This window comes from Anopheles marshallii, chromosome 2 (genome assembly GCF_943734725.1).
Source record: "Anopheles marshallii chromosome 2, idAnoMarsDA_429_01, whole genome shotgun sequence".
Taxonomy (NCBI): domain Eukaryota; kingdom Metazoa; phylum Arthropoda; class Insecta; order Diptera; family Culicidae; genus Anopheles; species Anopheles marshallii.
The window spans coordinates 49,497,290-49,518,942 of NC_071326.1; the positions used below are offsets into that span (position 1 = coordinate 49,497,290).

Sequence of the window (21,653 nt, forward strand, 5' to 3'; positions counted from 1 at the left end):
GTGATATATACCTTCTATCATTCTATTTAACGTGTATTTTACTGCATTAATCTCGTTCCTTTTTCACGCGATTCTAAGCAGTGCCGCCAACTTCATGTACTATAGCCAAATCATTCAAGTTTATTACTCGCACACAATTTTAAAACATTGCGAAACCGGTACCTTAACTTAGGTTCCTTTTTTTAAGGAATTACAATGTCAAAGCGATGTTTTCATTTACTTTCGATTGGTGACTAAAGATGTTACAACATATTAACATTTTAATACTCTTTCAATGCGCATCGTCACAAGAACGATGCGCCGCAAAATAATGCTTCATTCTGTATGTTTTGCTACTAAGCTACTCCACTAATGCGTTTCATACTTTAAGATCGCTAATCAGCACCAGGTTGCGGAAACTTATCAACGTTCATAAATAGTGGATTAAACGATCAAACGGCGTGATGTTAAAAGTGCACTTTTGTTAAAAGTAAAACAAAAAACAGAACGGACAAATTATCACATTAGCTTCCATCAAGCATTGCCATTCAGTTCTTTGTCCCCTTCCAGCCGGTCCATACATTGCGTTTTTCTGACATAATTTTAAAATGTCTTTGCTCGTAAAGACATAGCAATGATACGCTGGAAGAAACGAACCATGTTTCTAATACGAAAGGAACACTTGCACAGTTCGATGCATTAAAAACTCCGAATGTTTAACATAAAACAAGAGAGTAGCGTGATGTTTCGAAAACACTTACGCATCCCGATAGAGGAATTATTCGACTTCATAGGTTCGATTCTGGGTTCGCCTGGAGATAATTAAACCACTGTAACAGACTAACAAATTATTACCTACCCAATATTCAGACCAGCATCGCGATGCGATGCAGAGTGATCTTAGTTAGAGAATAGATTCTGTTGGCTGGCATCACTTTCGAACTCGGTCCATGCGTTGTTCAGCTCCATGAATATCATTTTAGCCATACTTTCATTTTCCGTGCCGGTATGCTAAACAAGAGAAAATTCAAATATAGACCAGTGTTGTGTACATAAATCTATTCAAGCGCATACCTTGTCGGGATGTACGGCGAGACATGCTTTGCGATAAATTTTCTTCACATCAGCCGCCGATACAAGCTGATGCATTTCACACTTTGTCCACTTAGCACCGGGCCACAGCACGGTATGCACCGTGCAGAGTAACGCACGGATATTGTTCTTTTTACCTTCAGTCTGAAAAGCGGAGTCAAAAGTTAGTCATAATTAGACAACACTCAACAGGTGTTTGTATCGACTGTTTGATTTTGTTCGTACCCATTCCATCAGTTTCACCCTTTCGGGGTCCATCTCCTTCACCAACTCCTCCTTGCGCATATCGTTCATTGTTCGTGGTCCCTGGTTTTTCGTGCTACCAAATAAGTAACCTTGTTGACCAAGAATATCGCCAAAAATGTCACCTGATCGGACACCACTCGGTGTATCTTTCGCATTTCCATTGCTCCCATTCTTCGGTGGTTCGAAATGCGATCTACTGTAGTCGGGACGAGCCTGTGGTTGGCTCGGATCATTCGGACTGCGCATCTGATGGTTCGGCGTCGAAGGAGCCCTCGGTGACGGATTTGCTGTGCTGGCTCCACTAAACTGATGTGTTGGGCTGGAGAACTGTGTTGAACGAGGACTTGGGGTAGTTCCAGGTTTACCGCCCCAACCGCTGGAAACACCAGAAGCACCACCAACGTTACCGCTGGCACCGCCGAGACCCGCTGCCAAATTGCCAATGTCTGCGAAAGGATCCTTCGATCCAGCGCTAGTCGATGCTGGCTGCTGTTGCGGAACAGTTGGTGTAGATTTTACCTGAGCAGCACTATTATAGATTGATTGTGGGGCGACTCCAGCGAATGCGTCAAAGCCAAAGCTGTTATTTGCATTACCCGCCGTTGCGTCCGATTGTCCTCCTCCGTTCGTAAAAGGAGCCCCACTTGCTGGTTGCGCAACTCCACCAAAATGATCGAAGTTCAGATTTAATCCATTTAGATCGCTGCTCGATTTGGTGCTAGGCAATGTGGCTCCACTTGGAACTGATGCATCGTCAAGAGTTCCAAATATATCATCCAACACGGCAGTTGAAGTTGCCGTACCTCGGCCGCTGGAAGAAATGTGAGGTTCAGTGGCAGTCTGTCCTGAAACCACCGGTGGTGACAGTCCACCAAGTAGATCGTAGGTTTCTTCGATCTTTGGAACCGACGGCGAATCTTCCTGTGCCTGTCTTCCTTGACTAGATTTGTTAAGGCTTAAAAGATCGGCCTCTTGTTGTTCCATGCCAACGCTGGATGAAATTCCGGAGGATCCAACCCGAGGGACTTCTTCGCCCAGCACTCGATGCGTCGGTTGTGGCGATGGTGGTGCCGGCCGGGGTGGTGGGGGTTTATGTGGTAGAGACGATTCGACCCCTCCCTTTCCCTTACTGCTTGGTTTTGTGACGAAGTTATCCACGTTCTCTTCATATTCCACCTGAGAAGCGAACAGGGTGTGTGGATCACGTGCTGCTTTCGGTGCACTCCATGGAGGGTTTGCAGACGGTGGACGCTCAGAATCTCCCACGAACACACTTAAAGCCACGCTGAACTTTTGCGGCACATGCTCCACATCCGGAACTTCATCCAACTCGGATCGATCGTAGTTTATTAATGTTTCCTCCTCCGGTATAAAGCCAGTGTGGAACTGAAGCTGACATATCTTAAGGCCCTGCGGTCGTCCCATACCGCCAAGAGCATTGCGGGCATGGTATAAACTGATCGTAACATCACCGCAAACCGTTACATTCATCGCGAGTGCAATTTTTCCCTCCGATGTATGATACATACGCATTCGTTCGTAATCTTGCAGCGTACAGAATACCGTTCGATCGGCAGTCGCCACCTCCACAAACATTCGGCAACCATCGCGGGCCTTTGTCATGCGCGGCACTGGTGTCACAGCAAGTGACACTAGCGTTACCGGCTTATAGTGTGGCAGGTGCGGTACCGACCGGACAATGTCGCCCAAGTAATAGAGGTAGCGAAGCTCGGAGGGTCGCATACTTGGTGGTGTTCGCTTGATAGCAAACATTTGCATTGCATCTTCCGGTTCCGTTACCAGTGAGGCGTATATCAACAACGCACACACGACCGTCGCTGCAAGCGCACGTCCACCGTCGGGGCTCTGGATAATAACGATCGTTTTCGGATCAGCACTCAGAAATCCATAAATATCCTCTACCAGCGAGTAAAGTCCAGTCAGTAAAGGTGCTTTGCCACCCTGCGGCGGAACGGGTGCATAAATAAAACCTGCGTCTACCGTTCGAACCGGAGGCGGTAATCGTGGACAACTATTCCGACCGACCAGATTATAAACGCTCAGCTTCGTGGGTTGGTAGCGGCTGTCCAAGAATAGCTTTACATCCTCGATGTTATTCGTCCGATACGTCGATTCAATGCCCTCGGACGGACAAGGCATCACTATGATCCGCTGCGTAACGTAGCTTATGTCCAGATCCGTACGGGCAATACTTTGCTGAACCGTTTGCATCACTTTCGAAGAGGTATCTTTAAGATTCTTCAAAAAGCTTCCTGCGCCTCCTTTTATCGAGGAAAAAAGTCCTCCACCACCTCCCATTGCTGGTGGAACCGGTTGACTAAACTGTTGAGCGTGAGGTGCAGAATATGGCGAAGGTCCGGAATGAAGTGGAGGAGCATTTGCGTGTACCGTACGTACTGGATCCGGAGGACGCTGAGGGTATTTGTTTCTAAGCGAACCATCACTGGACACCGGCACTGGACCGCCCGGCGGACAAACAGGTCTTGGTGGTGCTGGACGTTCCGGTACTACACCACCGTTCGGTCGATTGTGGCTTGGGCTAGGCGCTGGGGTCATGCCTGTAGGAGGGGAGTTTAGTGGTTTCCCCAGAAGTCCTAGTGCTGCCTTCAAAGGCCATCCTTTCGTCTCCGCGATTGCGGCCAACCGTTCCAGAATCGTAGCAGTGTCGAAACGCTGATTCGGATCTATTTGTAAACATCCACGGATTACTTCACTGAAGCATGCGTAACGCGCATCATTCGGGGGAATAGTATAGTTTGCGTTTATAATGCGCAGTTTTGCCGAATCCTCGAAAGGATGCTTGCGGTAGCAGAGGCAATACAAAATGCAACCGAGTGCCCAGACGTCCATCTTGATGCCGATCGGATAATTTGCCCACGTATCGAGCTGCTCCGGTGCTCGGTACATTGGAGTCGTGCATCGTGTTAAAGCGTCTTCAAGCGTATCCCGCTGCTGGGCATTCCACGTTACGTCCGGAGCAAAGCTATCCGTAGATGCCGATCCAAAATCGCACAACTTCAGCAACCCATCGCTTCCGATAAGGAAATTCTCTATCTGTAAATTATCAACAATAGTTATTATCAACATAGGTAAACGTGCGCTCAAATTCAAAAGAATAATAGAAGAAATACCTTTATATCTCGATGGTTGATCGGCTTCGGCTGACTGTGTAGATGAGCCACGGCTTTCGTAGCCTGGTAGAACACCCGCAGTACTGTTTCCGGGGCGAGGTCTTGCTCCAGACAATCATACAACGAGCCTCCTTTACAGAGTTCCGACACGAGCAGATATTCTGCTCGCCGCTGCGAATTGGAACTCTGTGTTCGATCGATGAAGGTAGCCGCAATGAACTTTACCACATTCGGATGGCCAGACACCTGCTTGTGAATGTTGATCTCACGTATAATATTATTGCACTCCTCTTTATCCGTGCCGAGCAGACGCTTCAGTGCGTACTCCGTGTTAGATTGCACATCCTGTGCCACGTATACGTACGCAAATCCACCTGCGTAAGGAAAAAAACCATAGAAATTAGATAATGGGAATGCTACCCTTGCCGGGGCAATTCTAATGTCCAATTTCTTATAGTGGCACAGTGACCTTTGCCCATTTTGTCTTGCTGCCAGCCAGGGAGCAGGCAGGACTGAAAACACTTTTTATCCACCCACTCAAGCCGTCGTCGAGTGTCCTTTAAATGCATTTGACATTTGTTACTCTCTGGACAAAGGATGGCTACGGTCGGTAATTCGATACGAAAGATGATTCCGGGTGAGTAACAGCTGGTTGAGAAAGACATCCCCACCTATCGTCATAACCGTCGTCGTGTTATCCATTGCGATAACGATAAAATTGCGGCCGATAGGCTTAAGGCCTACAAAGCGACACTAACCTTCCGCTATAACACGTTTGATACGCAGCTTTACATTAGCCACTTCCACCGTCTGGCCCACGAAATCGTTGTCCAATCCATTAGAAGGTGTCGCATTGAAGTAGTTTATGGCCGATTTCAAGAAATCACTCATCTTGTCCGCTCGTTCAACCACACTACGCGATCTTGTTCGGCCGTATTTTTATCAGCGCCTGTGCCCTCGATAACCCTTTGCTAATTCCGTTGCGTTTTTTTTCTTCTGCGTCCACTATGTCCACTGGGTAGATGCTAATCGCGAGACACCCCCTTTCATAGAACGAACGGGATTCTTGCTTCTTTCTTCCCGACAATGCACAACGACGTCGAGAGCCACGAAAAGTCACCCTCTTGCGCTTGTATTGTATTTCGGTCTCTTTCGTTGGTAGTGGTACGCAATGTCAAATACCATTTTCACCACGCTGTCAACAAACGACGTTTGTAAGCGGGGGCCGAGTACTCCAATTCGGTTTACCGCAAATAAGTTGCGAAAATTATAAATCTTACTGGAAACCGTTCGATCCTTTGAATTGTTTTTGCATGATTCTAATCAATGCTATCTTGCGTCTTTATGCTTTTCATTGATAATCATCTACTTTTGCATCTGTTGCACCTTGGAACGATCGCTTTGACAATTGTCGGAAAGGGCCGCAATTTGACAGCTGATTTTGATGTAACCATAATCGCCACAAGTGAAATTCATTGTTCGTAAAAAAGAAATTTTGTGATCTCGCCAGATACTTGCCTGGTTTGTGTTTGTTTTGTTTCCAGCCTGACCAGCCCGATATTCCATCGCCAAATTGCACAGAGCACTGCTTTTATCGCTTCCCTTCTAGTGCAAGAAATTCGCAACCTTTTCGTAGCATGTCCCACCAAACTGGCATCAAGGGTAGGTTTCTTGTGGACCGGATGATTCAACCATCAAACACCACCGCCGTTATGAAGAGCATAATCTCTTTTTACACCAACCCATTAACAAAACGAATAAAACTACCCTATGACGGGGTATGACGAATCTAATTGCTTTTTCCGCCCCTACCTTTTTTCTCCAGCAAACGCCGAGCTTTTGAAATTTTTTGGCAAAAGCAAAGATGGGAAGACTAGAGTGTTGAAAGTTTCTATCGAGAATGGTAAACTATGCAACAGACCTAAGACACAGCATTGCAAATTGTTAATTTTCGCTAATACATTTCAGAGGAGCTTCGACTGGTTAGCCACAGTGACGTCAAACGCGACTGGGAAAAAGATTACGATTCATTGGTAAGACCACTGATAGAAGAAAGCACACCATGTTACATCCTCTATAGGTGAATAGCTCTCACACGGTGGACAAAGAAAAGGGTTCCAAATTCATCATTTGTGACTACCTTACAGATTGGACTACAAAATTCCCACCGGGTACGCATGGCTACTGATGAGCTGGGTTCCGGAATCGGCAACAGTGAGACAGAAAATGCTTTACGCTTCGACTAAAGCAACGCTGAAGCTCGAATTCGGTTCAGGTCACATAAAAGAAGAGCTTAATGCAACGTCCAAGGAGGAAACGACGCTGCAGGGTTATCATAAGCATAAGGTCGACTTCAGCACACCGGCCCCACTGACCAGTCGCGAGGAAGAACTAGCAGAACTGCGCAAAACAGAGGTAAAGGCAGATTTCGGTATAGACACCAAACAACAGACGCTCGGTGGCATCAACTGCCCAATTTCGGACGCGGTTGCTCAAGCGCTGCATGATATGCGCCGTGGCGGCTACAACTATCTGCAGTTTCGTATCGATCTCGAGGAAGAGAAGATACATTTGGTCAAAGCGGATAACATTGAACTGACTATGCTGCCAATGCAAATACCGACCGATCATGCACGCTATCATCTATACATATTCAAGCACCATCACGAAGAAAACTATCTGGAAAGTGTTGTATTTGTGTACTCGATGCCCGGCTACAGCTGTTCCATTCGAGAGCGCATGATGTATTCAAGCTGCAAGGGCCCGTTTTCTGCGACCATCGAAAAACATGGCATACAGGTGGCGAAAAAACTTGAGATTGACAACGGTGCAGAACTGACGGAAGAATTTCTCCATGAGGAGCTTCATCCGCGCAAGCTTAACCTAAGGCCGCAGTTTTCGAAGCCGAAGGGTCCACCAAGCCGCGGTGCTAAAAGACTGACGAAACCACAGGCCGTCGAGTAAAAATCGAGGCTAACCGAGCAAGGATAGGGGTCACAATTAATGCGCAACACCACGCTGCTAGCTAGATCTCCTGCCGACGCACCCACCTTTCATCGCATTTTTTTTTTTGCATCGCATTGTAGCAATACACTATTATGTATTTTTGTCTGTTTGTGTAGAACATAACTTATTGAACCCATTTTACGTAGATCCACAGTGCAATGAACAACGATCACGTAACATTGACGGCTATATATCCACATTAGGCGGAACACACCCATTATCAATCAAAAGAACAATACAATACTTGCAAACAATGTAGTCAAAACCCGTGTACAGCATCAAAAGTATTATACATTTCCCCCTTGTTAGGGAATCAAAGTACCATCTTTTTGGGAAGGGAATTATGCGAAAACGAAACATCTCTCGAAATCGAAAAGAAATTATATGAAGTGGACGATATTTTTCGACCAACAGCGCTAAGAATCACCGATAATCACGACAAATACGGGCATGTGTCGTTAAATGTTCAACCAACAATTACAGGACATCTGGTTAAAATTGCCTGTTTTAGTTTGAGCTCCATGAGCCGATTTACAGTTAACGCATGTGCGCAAAGGTATTGAAAAAACTGTACGTAGAATGGCTACATTTTGAGTTGTAAGATGTGCTTTACCTTACCTAACTATATTATCGTTTTCTTATGCCAGCTCAAACTATTCAATCTAAAACCTTTCAATAACGATCGAACTGAATAAAACATTATATTTTTCAAAAAATAAATCACGGTGGTTGTAGTTTTAAATGAAAAACACATTTCTCCTGCATGAGTAGTTTAATTGTGAACAATTGCAGTTTCAAATCCATATTGAGTGCGTGATCGTTTCCGTGGCAACCTGGTGTGTGCGCGTATGTGCTTCTTCGAATGTTTTGATTGTACAAAACGGTGACCTTGAAAGAACACAAGAATGCAAATAAACAAACTGCTAATATTGAGAAATGTAGTTGTCAGAAGAAATACATCCAGTTGCCAAAAAATGGCGCGCAAACTGTAGAGCTATGTTTTTAGTTTCATCGTCGCTTGGAAAATGGAATCATCGTTATTCGAGGGTTTTTGCACTGGTAAGTGATGCAGTACAGCTAACAATCTAACCATTGAAAGTTAAACCAGTTATACGTTTACAGGTGGCGAAATATTGACGAAACATGCAGATCGTTGGCGTAAAATAAGCTTCGGTGTTCCTGTGTTCGATCGCCTCACGGGTGGTGGCATTTCCTGCAGAGGAATTTTTGAATTGGCTGGAGATCCTGGTTCCGGTAAAACACAGATTGCTTTGAAACTGGCGTTAACAGCCCAAAGCGAGGTTCCGGATTCCTCCGTGGTGTACATATGTACGGAGCATATGTTTCCCTCCAGCAGGCTTTTGCAGATGGAAGCAGAATTTAAACGCCAATATCCCTACGACGACACAGTACAAGCTCATAACTTTGCGGATCATATACTAGTGGAACATGTTCGATGTGTGGTATGTAAACTGGTAGATCGTTTCCCTTGCTTCATCTCAATTTAAAATTAAATCGTTCTCAATTTCAGCCTACTTTAATAGCGTGTCTATTCGACCGGTTACCTAAACTTTTAGAAAAAACAAAGATCAGTGTGCTTATCATCGATTCAATCACAAGTCCATTCGTAGAGGAGAAAAATTACATATTACGTGCCGAAACGTTCCGTTCGATAGTGTACCGCTTGCAGCACCTTCAAGAGCATCACAACTTTGCCACATTTGTCACAAATCAGGTCCGGGCGGTGATTAATTCTGCTACGCTCGACGATCAACGAATCGTCCCGGCGCTTGGACTGGCCTGGAGCACATTGGTGCACACACGGTTGCAGCTTTTCCGAAAAATGAACTCGAACGAACGCCGTTGTTGCGTTGTGTTTGGACCTTCTTTGCCACCGAAACTAGGATACTACGAAATCAACGAGTCGGGCCCGGTTGATGCTCGTTAGAGGCAGCCGTATACCAAACATGTAAGTAAGAAACATTGCGCTGTTTACACACCTGCAGTAGTCCACAGATTTATTATTGTTCATAAAGATAGAGTCGCGTGCCTCACTCGAGCCAAATACCTATTTAGTATGAGCGATTGGTTGCGGATCGGTGAGATCTTTTCTGCCATACACACCAATTACAATCAGTATCGACCAAATATGATAAAAAGTATAGTATATAGGATTGATTGTTAACAGTACATTACATAAACATTTTGTTTAGTAATATTTCTAAACAGTTTCTGGTTTCTGTCTAAACGGTTTCCTAAGAGCGATAACATTCACCTTTGGCAAATAGTAAGATTTTACATCGTGTAAGCATCAGAGCATGGACATGTGTTTTGGCTATTGTTTATGGATCTTTTTTTTTCTTCTTTATGTTTTCTTTTTTTTTGTAATTTAAACATTTTCCTAAACTAAGCACATGTTTCTACCGATGTTTTGAGTCTTTTAAAATGCTGCTCACGTACGCTAATCATAATCAACTAGTCTAGTCTCTGTAATCGTATGTTTTAAAACATTTCTCACTAGTTTTTGTTTGTCTTTCTTGTTTACGAACGGTGGTGGGTAATGTCGTTTTTAAAACGTTGATATTTAACAACACTTTAAAGTAGAGAGTAGCATTAGGTTAGTACGTGTAACTATAGCAATAGTAGCCACAAGGTAACTCAATTACCAATACACAGAGCAAAAGAGCTGCACTCGGACTTTTCGCAGCTTTTCGCTTTCTTCTAGTGAAATTAGATTGTCTTAGTAGTAACATTACACAGGCTGATAGACATGAGTTGTTTCTGAATCATCTTAGCATTGTTGGGTCTTGTCTGGTGATTTTTTAATTAATTATTACGACTAAACGCTATTTACACATCACATTCTGTAAAATACCCGATAGACATTGTTCTTACTACGATAAACTTAACCGAAGCACGATAATTAACAAAAAAAAGCGTTGCAGCAATGATTACATTACGTGACAGAACCGAGAACAAATTTAAACGGTTATTTAATCATTCAGCATCTTTTTGGGTTGTACTGTAAATTCCGAATAGTGATTATAAGGTCCTAGAAACAAAAACTAACTGGATTGCTTAATTTTATCATAGCAAAAATACAGTTTGTCTACTTAAAACTTAACGCATTTTATGCTGGAACAACGATTTATGTGGTTAATTATATTGTTCAAGAGTGTAAGCATCGGCATCGATCGGATGAATGCATCGAATCCGCCTTAAAACAATGTTTTTGTTTTTGTTTTATCAACAGAATGCTGGTGGTACCTGCTTTATGAATAATGCTAAAACGTTTTAACGCGCATCGCAAAGAAGAATTAAGCGATAACAGGCAAAAGTTAATTTATCACAGGCGTATCTTTTCTTCCAGAAAATATTCGAAGTCCTTTGACGGATGTCTGAAAAGTTACGGGGATCAGTAAGAAAAATAGGCACTGTTGTAGTAAGCAAACAAGGGTAGTTCGTAACGTGCGTTAACATACTAACAAGAAATGTATAACATTCTGCTATCGAGCCACATGCGTCTCTTACATCATGCCCAAGCGAGAAATGGTTCTAATTCATGGCTAATTTTTTCACACCGCGAAATGTCTTCGCCGACGCAATACTAGCTATGGAATGATGAAATAATATACACATTACTTTGCTACAGTTATCACCATCCAACTTTAACGTACATATAAACAAAATAAAGCGATGCATTTATTTAAGGAACGATACATTTTCTACACTATCAACTGCTAAGAGCTTTTCTTCAGTTTCAAGGAACAGTTTTCCTTCGTTGAGGTCCAACCAGGAACAGCATGCTGTACAACATTTTTGCCACGATATTATATGACTCTCGGTATGTTGGGTTACATGGCCTTTTTTCTTGCATTTTCAAGGAACGTTTCATTACGGTTTTTAATTACAAATGGTTTGGGCCAATTAATTTTTAATCATTTTTTTCCGTTTTATTTTGTGAACAATGTAGAAAAGCTCTAGAAGTTTTGCCATATTCTAACGGAAAGCAGTCGTGCTGCTGGTATCGAGGATGTATTAGTTAAATGTTTACTGGTACACCCAAAACACAGTTACACATGTTACTTTGCTCCAGTTTTTTTTTACAGTATTTCAGTAGAGTCTACGTAGCATTCAAGCTTAATGAAATTTATTTAAAATATATGTATATATATAACATATTTAAAAAAATATGTATAACGTTCACATTTGAAACAAATATTCGACAATTGAAGAGAGGACTGAGAATTACACGGATAAATAACGAATTGATCAAAAATGAACACATCAATCAATGTAAGTCACTTGGTTGAAAACTAATAATATATGCATGATCAAAGATTTTTAACTATAAACTGCAATATAATGGCATACACAGCTTGTAATCTAGCTAAAAGCAGTATTTAACACAAAAAAACAGAAATCTATAAATCGAGCGTATTGTTTTTTTTCTATAAAAATAGAACGGCAAGAGTATGGGCCACTGTCATTTGAAGCATGGTAAATCAGTACAGATTTCCAGCCATTGACTCTACTGGCAGCGATTCAAAGACGGCCCCTTGCCACGCTCGTTCGCTAATGTTCTAAGCTATCTAGTAGTTTAACTTTACGCCAAAGAGGTTAGGAATTGACTTTACCTTCTTCTTTGAGCCGTTCAGACAGTCTTTGTACATATCGGAACGAAGGAAGCGCGAATAGGAGTCACTCTTCATCAGATAAAACACGTGATCGGCTGCGACATCAAAGCACCAGCGGCTCGGCTGTGCGGCCCCTTCCTTCACCACCTCCCGTGCCAGCTCCAGCGACTTGGAGTCGATATTTACCGGGCAGGCAGCATCCGGTGCGAGATATTCGTTCCAGATTGCCTGGGCGGCATCCTTTATCTGAGACTGCGGTAAAGCTTTCATGTCCTGTATCGCTTCCCAGAATCTGTTAAATGAAATGCGAGCAAGCAAAAACAAAAGCATATGCATATCCATTAAACCCATGAACCATACAAGTGAGGCAGCAATCGTCAGTCAGTTACTTTAAGTTTTCACCGCTGAATTCTTTATCGAGAAACTTGGTAAACTGCTCGCGACCAATCGGATCATTCAGTAATTCTCGTAAGCTAAAGCCCCATCGTTTGACGCGTTTCATCGGAATGTCCTTCCTGTTGATAGTGATACGAATGAAGGAATAGATATTAGTATTGTCAAACATCTTGTTTCCAACCGGATCATGTGTACCCGAGTTTTTCCGCATCCCAAAATTCGGTGTTATCCGTTTGCCATGGGTTGGGATGATCCGGTGCCGATAGAAAATAGTCAAACTCGCTATACTGTTCATAGTACGAGATGTATCTGGAATGATGAGAAATTTTTCATGAAATAATATTCTCTCTTAACAGAAGCACTACTTACGATTCGGCCACTTTCGAAACTTTGATCGTGCGCCTATCGAGCTTTTGCTTGAGCAGGGTGATCGTTTTTGCCATCGTTTCTGCCGGGTTGCTGTGCGCCGCAGTACCGGCCGATCCAGACCCGAGCGATGAAGCCCCCTTTCGGTACGCTTTCTTGATGTCCATCTCGGTCGTGTTGACGCAACCCGGCATCGGTCGGTGAACGTCCCAGAACGCCCGTTCCTGCGAGTCCAACACTTTACGCTCGAGCTTGTCCCGCTTCTTGTCGACCTTGCTTTGCGCTTCCGCCTGCATAAAAATAAACTCCCATTTGCGCGAGAACATCTTCTGCAGCTTGGCCAGATTCTCTGCCTCATAGTCGGCCAGCTCGAGCCGTGTCTTGTTCTGCATCGTGCGCTTACAGAGATAGATGGCGTAGTCGGTATTTTCCGGTTCCCAAAAGTTAGACGGCCAGAAGTACGGCGTCTGGAAACGATAGAACGTACCATCGTTCCGCACCGTCAACTGATGGTCATCGATCGGGAAAAGATATCCGTGTGAGGCGAGCAGATGCGCCAGGTGCAGCGCCTCACTGATGTCGTCCACTGTTAGGTTGGACATGATCCATTGGATGAGATCCGCCCCGGTAAACACTGACGGAACTTTGCTCATAAAGGCCTTCACCGTACGCACTGACACGCCAGTTCCTTCGGTTTGCATCCGTTCCACGATAGCCTCCATCTTTTTGTACACCAGAATGTTGGGCGCATCCTGACCGTGCGGTAGAATCTGTTGCACCATATGGCTACTGTTGGCCATGGTGGTGGCGCTAAAGCTTACTACCGCGTTACACGGCCCACCGCTGGTTCCTCCCGCACTGGACGACTTTGACGGAAGACCCGTGGCGCCACTGTTGGAGCCGGAGTACATGTTTTTCGCAAGTTTTTCCTTTTCTATGTCAACGCTTTTCTTCGTAACCATCCTTCGCTACGATAGCTATCAAAATTGTTTGCAATATTATCCTGGGTGGTAATGGTACTGTGGCGTTGGGATGCTTCGATAATGGGTTTGGGTGCAGGCTCAACAATTTGGATCTTCCGTTCTTTTTACAGAACTCGTTTGATTTTTCCTATCAGCTGAGTCAAAGGGGGGGGTGGGCGAAAAACAGCATTCCGTAGTTAAGACGCAAATAGTCGATACAAGATACAACGTAAAATGCAATTATTCACTCACTCAAACGGACACTCCACACCCAACTTTTGCAAACTGCCTTGGTCCTGGATCACGGTTGCACCTTTTCTTGTTTGCGTTTTACCTGCGTATTCCCGCTGTGCTGTGACACGGTTGAGTATATGTGTGGCACACCTCCCTCAACACAAACCTAGAACGTGCGGGTCAGTTCCGCGTAAACGATGGCCAGCCGAACGCTACATCAGCATGGCAACCCATTTTTATTCTATCGTTCTACACGAAACATTATCTGCCAGTGAAAACACATCCAGCCTACGATGGAGCCGCACTTACTTGGTGGAGTGCAAAAATGAAAATGGCAATTTTCACATCTCTCCCTACACGAATGGCAATGGACAAGGACATGGACCCACGCGCGTGTGCGTGTATGTGAACGTCGTGGAAATAAATGTGATTTTCCGCCTATATTTGAGCGGAATTTTCCACCATCCGTGAGCGTGATGGCATTTTCCGGGGAGATGCAAAGAGAGCGAGATTACCTGATAGGTTACTACCAAATAGGATACTACCGAGCACATACCCCAACATCCTGGATTGCGAGCGAAAAAAGCGTGCTCGATTGCTGATAGCAACACGTTTCGATTTTAGCTCTCTGCACCAGGCCAGCGAAACTGAACACTTGTAATTGGTTAACTAAATTGGTTAAATAAAAACGGAAGCATTTAAAATATTTCGATACTGCACATTTAGTTTGTAAACACCTCCGGTCAGTTGCATTAGGGATCAAGCGAAGTATAAGGCAGGCATATGATATATAAACAATATTTTTTCTGCCGCCTTATGATTTTAACAATGTATTTCTGCTGCTATACATTGCTTCATACAAGTGGTTCTGGACCACTTCGCGATCGTATTTATCACCCTGCATGCAACCTACCACAGTACCCGCCAATGCAACCATAAAATTAAATCTCTAATCTATTGCAATTGACTTTATCACCCCGTTTCGTAATAGCTGGCTATTATTTTCATGCAATGCTACGTGATATAATACACTCTTCTTTCGAAAGCTTTCGTGCGATAACGCACAACAAATTCTTTCGTTCTGTAGCACGAATGTTTTGTTGTTATTGCTTACGTTTTATTTTTTAAACCCTCCGCACCTATTATCAGCCACCGAAATGTTTGCTAACTTAATTGCACAATTCTTTGTACCACTGCTTGCTCACCGAACACTTCTGATTAACGCATGCCGGACAACGTAGCAGGAACTTTGGGCCAACGGTAGAACCGTTTGATAAATGGTGCCGTACTACGTCCGCCAGGGCGTCTATGAACAGTGGGTGATCGTTCGGAGCGGCCGCTCGACCAATCTTTTCCGCACCCACTTCATGTGCCAGCTCCTGGCAGTACTCAATGTCCAGTTCATGCAGCGTTTCGATGTGCTCGTTAACGAATGCGATCGGTACAAGGATAAAATTTTTCTTGCCCTGCTTCACATAGCCCTTGATGGCATCTTCGGTAAACGGCTCCAGCCAGGGCAATGGTCCTACCTTCGATTGCCACACTAGACAGTATGGTTGTGACCAACCAAGCTCATGCATTACGTTCTGAACTGTAGCGCCAACTTCGGAAGGATATGCATCGCCTCGGTTAACCGCTCGAAGAGGTAGTGAATGTGCAGAGAAAAGCAATACTACATCCTTACGCTTATCAACAGGAAACTTCTCCAACTCTTTGCGAATGTTGTCGGCAAATGTTCTGGCCAGTAGGGGATGCGTGCCCCACCGATCGATAACGCTCCAACGCGCCTTCTCGAGACCATTTAAAGAATTTCCCTTGAAGTGTGTGAAGATGGCATTAAAGCTAGATCCGGATGTGGCACAGCTGTATTGTGGATACTGAGAAAACAGAACCACTCGCTCGGGCTGGTCACGCTCCACTTCGCGAAATGTGTCCTCCGTCAGTGGGTTAACATATCGGAAGGCGACATAATGCTTGTGCGGTGCGGTTTCCGGTGAAAGTTTATCAAGCTGCTTACACATCAGTTCACCCTGCACATTTGTCCACTTTAGAATCGGTGAACCGCCGCCAATTTCGGAATATTTTTTCTGTACTTCAGGGGTACGGCGCTTCGCTATCCATGGACCAAGTTTGCTAGAAACAGTGCATAAGTTGTCATACTTGGTCGAGAACTTTCCGCGCGTTCGTTCCAAACGTTCGCGAAAACACCAGCTTACCTTTGTACCGGTAGCTGGATCATATCACGATCGGTCATGATGCGGTACAGGTAATCATGTACCTGGTCCGTGTTTTGTGGTCCACCCATGTTGAGCATAACCACAGCTGTACGTGGTTTGGTGGCAACGTTGCGAAATTGATGGAAGCCTAATGGTCAGCAAAAGGAAAATGAAGCAAATAAAAAATATGCTAACATTTACCAATCGAGTAACGTTTAATACTTTCATCTCACGTACCATGTGTGGTTGTCCCACTGGAAAAACATTTCTTCAGTAACGACTGCATACCGCTAACATAAACCACTTTCACTCAACAATTAAGCCAATAGACGGACGCAAGCAGACGTAACTTCCCTGTTTCGAATCGTTTTGGAAAATAAACGTACACACGAAATCCCCTTCACCTACCAGCCGGCTAAACAAAGTGTTACCTTTCGGACATGCTAAATGACAGCTTGTGTATTTTTCTTGTATGTGTCTATTGCAAGTGTTTATTGCAACAGCTGTTGTTTGGAAATGTAAAAATTATGAGTTTTCCTTTTATTGAATGAAATTTGAACATATACATCTACATGACGCTACCCGATTTTCGTAAGAGTGCCAAACATGCTCTACATGGATCTGGGATATTGAGCGGGACAATTCACAAACGAATACGCAAGTGCACAGTATATTCTATCGTGGACAGAATCTTATTTTATTAACATATATCAGAAACAGTTCTACATGTAAATAATACATTTTTCATTGTCATGCTAGAAAGAATGTGAATGGTAGACTTCCGTTGATACATACATTGGCACTTATAGGATCTAAACCCTAAAAGTAAAATTGTAAAATTACGTTTCCAACCTGCTCCAGCTAATTGCATGCGAAATGGTAAAAAGAGTTCACATTTTGTTTAAAATGCATGGTTTTGTTGGGTTTAGCTTATAGTTCTGCATATTAATGAATTGATCATGCATCGCCAATCAACGCACAAAGAACACGCCTGTAGTCCCCGGAAGTTTCGTTCTGCAATGGCAAAGAGTAAGGTATTTCGGTTACTGTGGCCATCAACTTAAGATGGGTCATTTCGCTAAACTTACCTTCACCATGCTGAGAAGAGTTTTGTTGTACATTTGTTCAAACTCATCCTTGATGTTCTGCAAATCAATTTCTGCTCGGCTGATGATGATTCGGATCAGCGTTTTATCGTCCGTGCCGAGACCTTCCATAGCCAAGAATAGTTTTTTGGCGAAGAAATGTGGCGCCATCTGGACACACTCGACGATCGCGCTCAAGGCTTCGTAGAAATCGCCAGACACCTCCGCCTTCAATGCCTGTTCGATGGTTCGGCCGGTAAGCTTCTTGTACTCATCGAACACAATGGACAACTGGCTAAAGGAGGCATGGGCCAGAATCTTATAAAACACCGACTCATCTGTCCCCCACTTTCCTTCTCCAGCGTTATAAAGGCTCTTGGCTTGTTCAACGGCTAGCTCCGGATTAGTAACATCCTTTTGATCCCGCGTACCGGTAATTATAAGCGTCAACAGTTTCCTGAAGTTGCCGGACGTTTCCGAGCAGACGTGTTCGGCCAGCGGTCGATCGTACATCTCTTCGTACCTACGCGAAATTGCGTGCATCGTTTCGTTATCTTGCGAACACAGTATCTCGATGAGTGTACTCTCATCCGTGCCGATACCATCCATCGCCTTGTACAGCTGCTTGCAGAGATAGTTCAACGGGGGCATCATCAAACCGACGATCACATCCTCAAATTTACCGCTTAGTTCTGACTTCAGGTCCTTCAAGAGATCACGGTTCAGGTCCCGTTTGAACGCGTCTACAATCTGCAGGCGTTGATAGTTGCTCCGCGCGCAAAGTATGTCGATAATCGCCTGTTCGTCGGTGCCGAAACCTTTCATCGCTTTACGAAGTGCGGCCGCGTCCTGCGATGGGTTGAAATTTTCCACCGGACGTACGGTAGGTACAGGCTGTAAATCAGTTAAAGTTATCGTTACAAAGCGAATCGTCAAAAAGAACACATCGAATACACAGAGTAACAAGATGCAAACATTCTCCACATGTGTTTGTGATGGCATACAGAAGGTCGAACAGGTAATGCAACAAGAGCAAGCAATTGCACCTATCGGTGTCATATGATCGGCTGAAACATCGATTCAGCCTCATTTTCGATCTGTACTCTATCGTATGCTACTCTACAATCATGCAATAAACAAAAAGCACATTGAACAGCATTTTGTAAACCGTATCACTACACCTCTCGTATGTATGACAATTTTGGGTAACTGATTATGTTCCGCCACTTTTTAAAAATAGAATTCACACTCACCACATAATACCACGACATTGCTGATAGGAAAACTAATGTTACCACCGGTTGGATGCAATCAGGAATAACACCAAGCGGGAACTACGACGTGAATCACTTGTGCTTACAAAGTGTTTTACTCGATCGACTCGAGGACACGTCAGATGATCGCTTCTATTGCGTGCTGTTTGCTGATGCACCGAAATCACTTGTCTGACTACAAACGACAGACACGTTAACCAGCCGGTTCGCTGCTTATGGAGTATGCGGTACAATTGTTGCCCTCGAACTGGTGGTGGTGGGTTTATATTTCTTTTCACGCTACGCAGTGGCCGTTTCTCTCAAGCCGGCCACAAACTCTCTTGTTTACTTGGAATCACGATTCACGTTGCACGAGCATTTCGAGATACAGCTGAGAGTGGCTCACTTTCACGATCGTTGCGGAGCGAACGAGCATGAAGCTGGCACTGTGCCAACCGGTAGAATCGGATGGTTCTTATTTAAAATGACGAGATGAGTCATGCGAAAAATAAATAATAATATTGTTTGTGAGTCTAATCACGCATATTATTGTAAAAAGAAACTTAAAATAACGCACTTCAGCCAAAATAGTACCCATTCCTTTGGATAAACATTGTTGGGTTGAATCTAAAATTCTCTCAGTTTATGCGAATTTTGGCCCTTTCTTGTGGCCATTAACCCTTCTAAATTCATTATTTTGTCATTAAAAATCAATTTGCATTCCACATTCGTAAACATTTCTGGTTTTGTATTATATTCTGCAACAGTACTTGGTTGAGCAGGAGAATGTTTTTGGCCAGTTCTGTACCACGTTTGCTGTTGATGATTACTCAATTTTTCCGGGTAGCTAGTGGGATTTGTTGGGACGAATCAGCGTGATGTCTTACTACGGGCGACATTTTATCGATTTTTCCATTAATTTGTTAAGGGACCGGCGTCTCCTACAACACGTGTAAGTGAAAACATCATAGACCGATTGCAACAGAGGAGCGACGGAGAAGATAGACAAGGCGGCGCCGTTGTTGTCCATCGGCTTCAGACGTAATGAGCCGATGATACCGCACCCAAAGTGTATCAGGCTCATGGGCCAAATGAGGCTTTATAAAGCCTGTCTATTATCATAATTTACGAGTATATGATTAAAGCTACCTTAAAAGCCATATTTTGCGATAGAGTATGATAAAATGTTTATTGTTGAACAAGAGATTCGACACCGAAACACAGACGCATACGAAACCCGTGACCATTAGGCATGCTTTGTGTCAGCTTATGGAATAGTAATACAATTAGAAGCGGCTAGAGATTCCTGTCGTGGTGCTGTGTGTACGCTTTATGCGTTTCCGATCAATGCACAAAGGGCCCGTTTGTAGTCACCGGATGTTTCACTCTGGGAAAGAGATGGAGATTACGTTTACAAACGAGCTTTCATTAACTGTAGCAAGACTAGCTGTACTTACTCGCACGGCGCTAACGAGCGTCTTGTTGTACATCTGCTCAAACTCATCCTTGATGTTCTGCAGATCGATCTCGGACCGCGACACAATGATGCGAATCAGCGTCGCATCGTCCGTTCCGACCCCATCCATAGCTTTATGCAGTCGTTTGGCAAAGAAATGAGGTGCCATCTGGACACATTCCACGATCGCGCTCAGTGCATCGTAAAGCTCTCCGCTAAGTTCCGACTTAAGGGCCTGCTCGATCGTACGACCGGACAAACTTTTGTACTCTTCGAACACAATCTCCAGCTGATCGAAGGATGCATGGGCAAGGATCTTGTAAAACACATCCTCATCCGTACCAAGCTTGCCCTCACCGGCATCGTACAATTGTTTCGCTTGCTCGACTGCAAGGTCCGGGTCAACCGTGCCCTGAGGATCGCGAGATCCAACGATGATCATTGTCAGAAGTCGCCGGAAGCTACCGGATGTTTCGCTGCACAAATGCTCTGCCAACGGACGGCTGTACATCTCCTCGTAGCAGTCGACGATCTCCTTGATTTGATCGTTCGTCTGAGGAGAAATGATTTCGATCAATGTCTTTTCATCCGTACCGATACCGTCCATCGCCTTGTGCAGCTGCTTGCACAGATACGCTTCCGGACGCAGCATCAGCCCAAGAACGACATCTTCAAACTTGCCACCCAATTCCGACTTCAGATCATCGATCAAATCCTGCAATGTAAAAAACGAAAGATTTATTAATGGAACTGCGCTTGTTGCCAGCGGAGTTACAACTTACTCTTCCCAGTTCACGCTTGAACGCTTCCGAGATCTCCTGACGCTGGGCATTGGATCGCGCACACAGAATATCAATGATCGCCTGTTCGTCTGTGCCGAAACCTTTCATCGCTTTCCGGAGCGCATTTGCATCGGCAGATGCATCAAAATCCTCTACCGGCACAACGGTGGGGTGGGGCTGTGAAAAGAACGCAACAATCTTTTAGTGAAAACAAAATGAACTGTGGCACTGCTCATGCTTTGTTTGCTACAATTGTAGCAAATACAGTTGTTACCCCATACATACCGTGTAATACCAAGACATGGCAGTATTGTTTAGAGCAAACAAACAATTTAACACAATTTACTATTTGAAGTAACGACGCTACAACGACGCGCGGTTGAAAGGAATCTGGCACAGAACAGAGGAAGCAGCGCGACCGGTGTTTTTACTGGAAACCAGTTTGTGGCGAGCGAGGGAAGATGAAAACAGTTGAAGTAAGAATAACCCAAGGAACATTTTTTACTTTATTATTTTTTTATATATTACTTACTTATTTTTACAAATTTTTTTGTACGTGTCCGCAACTACCAGATGCGTTTTACACCGGTTGACTCCACGTACTGAGCGGCTCTTGGTAATAAATTATACCTTTCGTACATTGTACAGGCAGTCCCCGCGATACGCTATTATAGCGGACCACTATAACCCGGGAAAAATCCGCCTATCTCTAATTTCCGCATAAGTCGAATGCGGGAGTAAAATCGTTTATACTTCAAAGTTAGATAGTTGACTTCCTTCTCTGCACTTCA

At 44.2% G+C, this 21,653-nt stretch overlaps 7 protein-coding genes across 7 annotated transcripts; 2 read left to right on the forward strand and 5 right to left on the reverse strand.

The window, feature by feature from the left end:
• Positions 1-879: 879 nt before the first annotated feature.
• Positions 880-5,360, reverse strand: LOC128709891 (cyclin-G-associated kinase). Its single transcript, XM_053804927.1, has 5 exons — positions 5,228-5,360; positions 4,470-4,843; positions 1,297-4,392; positions 1,054-1,215; positions 880-990 (listed from the first exon to the last, which is right to left on the reverse strand). Exons 1-5 carry the CDS (start codon positions 5,358-5,360, stop codon positions 880-882), a joined length of 3,876 nt encoding a protein of 1,291 aa, XP_053660902.1.
• A 746-nt stretch (positions 5,361-6,106) lies between these two features.
• Positions 6,107-7,433, forward strand: LOC128707643 (twinfilin). The gene is made up of 4 exons (XM_053802601.1): positions 6,107-6,131; positions 6,295-6,372; positions 6,438-6,549; positions 6,617-7,433. Exons 1-4 carry the CDS (start codon positions 6,107-6,109, stop codon positions 7,431-7,433), a joined length of 1,032 nt encoding a protein of 343 aa, XP_053658576.1.
• Positions 7,434-8,500: 1,067 nt separating this feature from the next.
• On the forward strand, positions 8,501-9,423 carry LOC128718089 (DNA repair protein XRCC3). The gene is made up of 3 exons (XM_053811763.1): positions 8,501-8,534; positions 8,598-8,938; positions 9,007-9,423. Exons 1-3 carry the CDS (start codon positions 8,501-8,503, stop codon positions 9,421-9,423), a joined length of 792 nt encoding a protein of 263 aa, XP_053667738.1.
• A 1,390-nt stretch (positions 9,424-10,813) lies between these two features.
• LOC128706750 (regulator of G-protein signaling 7-like) lies at positions 10,814-13,836 on the reverse strand. Its single transcript, XM_053801692.1, has 5 exons — positions 12,878-13,836; positions 12,704-12,817; positions 12,502-12,627; positions 12,113-12,404; positions 10,814-10,873 (listed from the first exon to the last, which is right to left on the reverse strand). The coding sequence occupies exons 1-5, from the start codon at positions 13,834-13,836 to the stop codon at positions 10,814-10,816; spliced, it is 1,551 nt and encodes a 516-aa protein (XP_053657667.1).
• A 1,403-nt stretch (positions 13,837-15,239) lies between these two features.
• Positions 15,240-16,572, reverse strand: LOC128719469 (ferrochelatase, mitochondrial). Its single transcript, XM_053813093.1, has 3 exons — positions 16,524-16,572; positions 16,287-16,434; positions 15,240-16,203 (listed from the first exon to the last, which is right to left on the reverse strand). The coding sequence occupies exons 1-3, from the start codon at positions 16,570-16,572 to the stop codon at positions 15,240-15,242; spliced, it is 1,161 nt and encodes a 386-aa protein (XP_053669068.1).
• Positions 16,573-17,243: 671 nt separating this feature from the next.
• On the reverse strand, positions 17,244-18,642 carry LOC128709792 (annexin B10-like). The gene is made up of 3 exons (XM_053804810.1): positions 18,625-18,642; positions 17,375-18,265; positions 17,244-17,300 (listed from the first exon to the last, which is right to left on the reverse strand). Exons 1-3 carry the CDS (start codon positions 18,640-18,642, stop codon positions 17,244-17,246), a joined length of 966 nt encoding a protein of 321 aa, XP_053660785.1.
• A 1,312-nt stretch (positions 18,643-19,954) lies between these two features.
• Positions 19,955-21,165, reverse strand: LOC128709387 (annexin B10-like). The gene is made up of 4 exons (XM_053804384.1): positions 21,148-21,165; positions 20,863-21,039; positions 20,082-20,795; positions 19,955-20,011 (listed from the first exon to the last, which is right to left on the reverse strand). Exons 1-4 carry the CDS (start codon positions 21,163-21,165, stop codon positions 19,955-19,957), a joined length of 966 nt encoding a protein of 321 aa, XP_053660359.1.
• Positions 21,166-21,653: the final 488 nt, after the last annotated feature.

Excerpts from the sequence above, each read along its gene's own strand:
- LOC128706750 (XM_053801692.1), bottom strand. The coding sequence starts at position 13,836 with ATGGTTACGAAGAAAAGCGTTGACATAGAAAAGGAAAAACTTGCGAAA. Across the intron at positions 12,628-12,703 it reads TGGGATGCGGAAAAACTCGG|GAAGGACATTCCGATGAAAC; the intron begins GTACACATGATC and ends CACTATCAACAG. Across the intron at positions 10,874-12,112 it reads TGAACGGCTCAAAGAAGAAG|ACATCCGTCAAAGGACTTCG; the intron begins GTAAAGTCAATT and ends GTAACTTTTCAG.
- LOC128718089 (XM_053811763.1), top strand. The coding sequence starts at position 8,501 with ATGGAATCATCGTTATTCGAGGGTTTTTGCACTG. Across the intron at positions 8,535-8,597 it reads ATTCGAGGGTTTTTGCACTG|GTGGCGAAATATTGACGAAA; the intron begins GTAAGTGATGCA and ends ATACGTTTACAG. Across the intron at positions 8,939-9,006 it reads TGGAACATGTTCGATGTGTG|CCTACTTTAATAGCGTGTCT; the intron begins GTATGTAAACTG and ends TCTCAATTTCAG.
- LOC128709387 (XM_053804384.1), bottom strand. Across the intron at positions 20,796-20,862 it reads TCAAGCGTGAACTGGGAAGA|GATTTGATCGATGATCTGAA; the intron begins GTAAGTTGTAAC and ends TTTACATTGCAG. Across the intron at positions 20,012-20,081 it reads CGCTCGTTAGCGCCGTGCGA|AGTGAAACATCCGGTGACTA; the intron begins GTAAGTACAGCT and ends TCTCTTTCCCAG.
- LOC128707643 (XM_053802601.1), top strand. The coding sequence starts at position 6,107 with ATGTCCCACCAAACTGGCATCAAGG. Across the intron at positions 6,132-6,294 it reads CCACCAAACTGGCATCAAGG|CAAACGCCGAGCTTTTGAAA; the intron begins GTAGGTTTCTTG and ends TTTTTTCTCCAG. Across the intron at positions 6,550-6,616 it reads CCATGTTACATCCTCTATAG|ATTGGACTACAAAATTCCCA; the intron begins GTGAATAGCTCT and ends ACTACCTTACAG.
- LOC128719469 (XM_053813093.1), bottom strand. The coding sequence starts at position 16,572 with ATGCAGTCGTTACTGAAGAAATGTTTTTCCAGTGGGACAACCACACAT. Across the intron at positions 16,435-16,523 it reads CAGTGGGACAACCACACATG|GCTTCCATCAATTTCGCAAC; the intron begins GTACGTGAGATG and ends GCTGACCATTAG. Across the intron at positions 16,204-16,286 it reads ATCCAGCTACCGGTACAAAG|CAAACTTGGTCCATGGATAG; the intron begins GTAAGCTGGTGT and ends CACTGTTTCTAG.
- LOC128709891 (XM_053804927.1), bottom strand. The coding sequence starts at position 5,360 with ATGAGTGATTTCTTGAAATCGGCCATAAACTACTTCAATGCGACACCT. Across the intron at positions 4,844-5,227 it reads CAAACGTGTTATAGCGGAAG|GTGGATTTGCGTACGTATAC; the intron begins GTTAGTGTCGCT and ends TTCCTTACGCAG. Across the intron at positions 1,216-1,296 it reads GGGTGAAACTGATGGAATGG|ACTGAAGGTAAAAAGAACAA; the intron begins GTACGAACAAAA and ends TCCGCTTTTCAG.
- LOC128709792 (XM_053804810.1), bottom strand. Across the intron at positions 17,301-17,374 it reads CTCTTCTCAGCATGGTGAAG|AACGAAACTTCCGGGGACTA; the intron begins GTAAGTTTAGCG and ends TTGCCATTGCAG.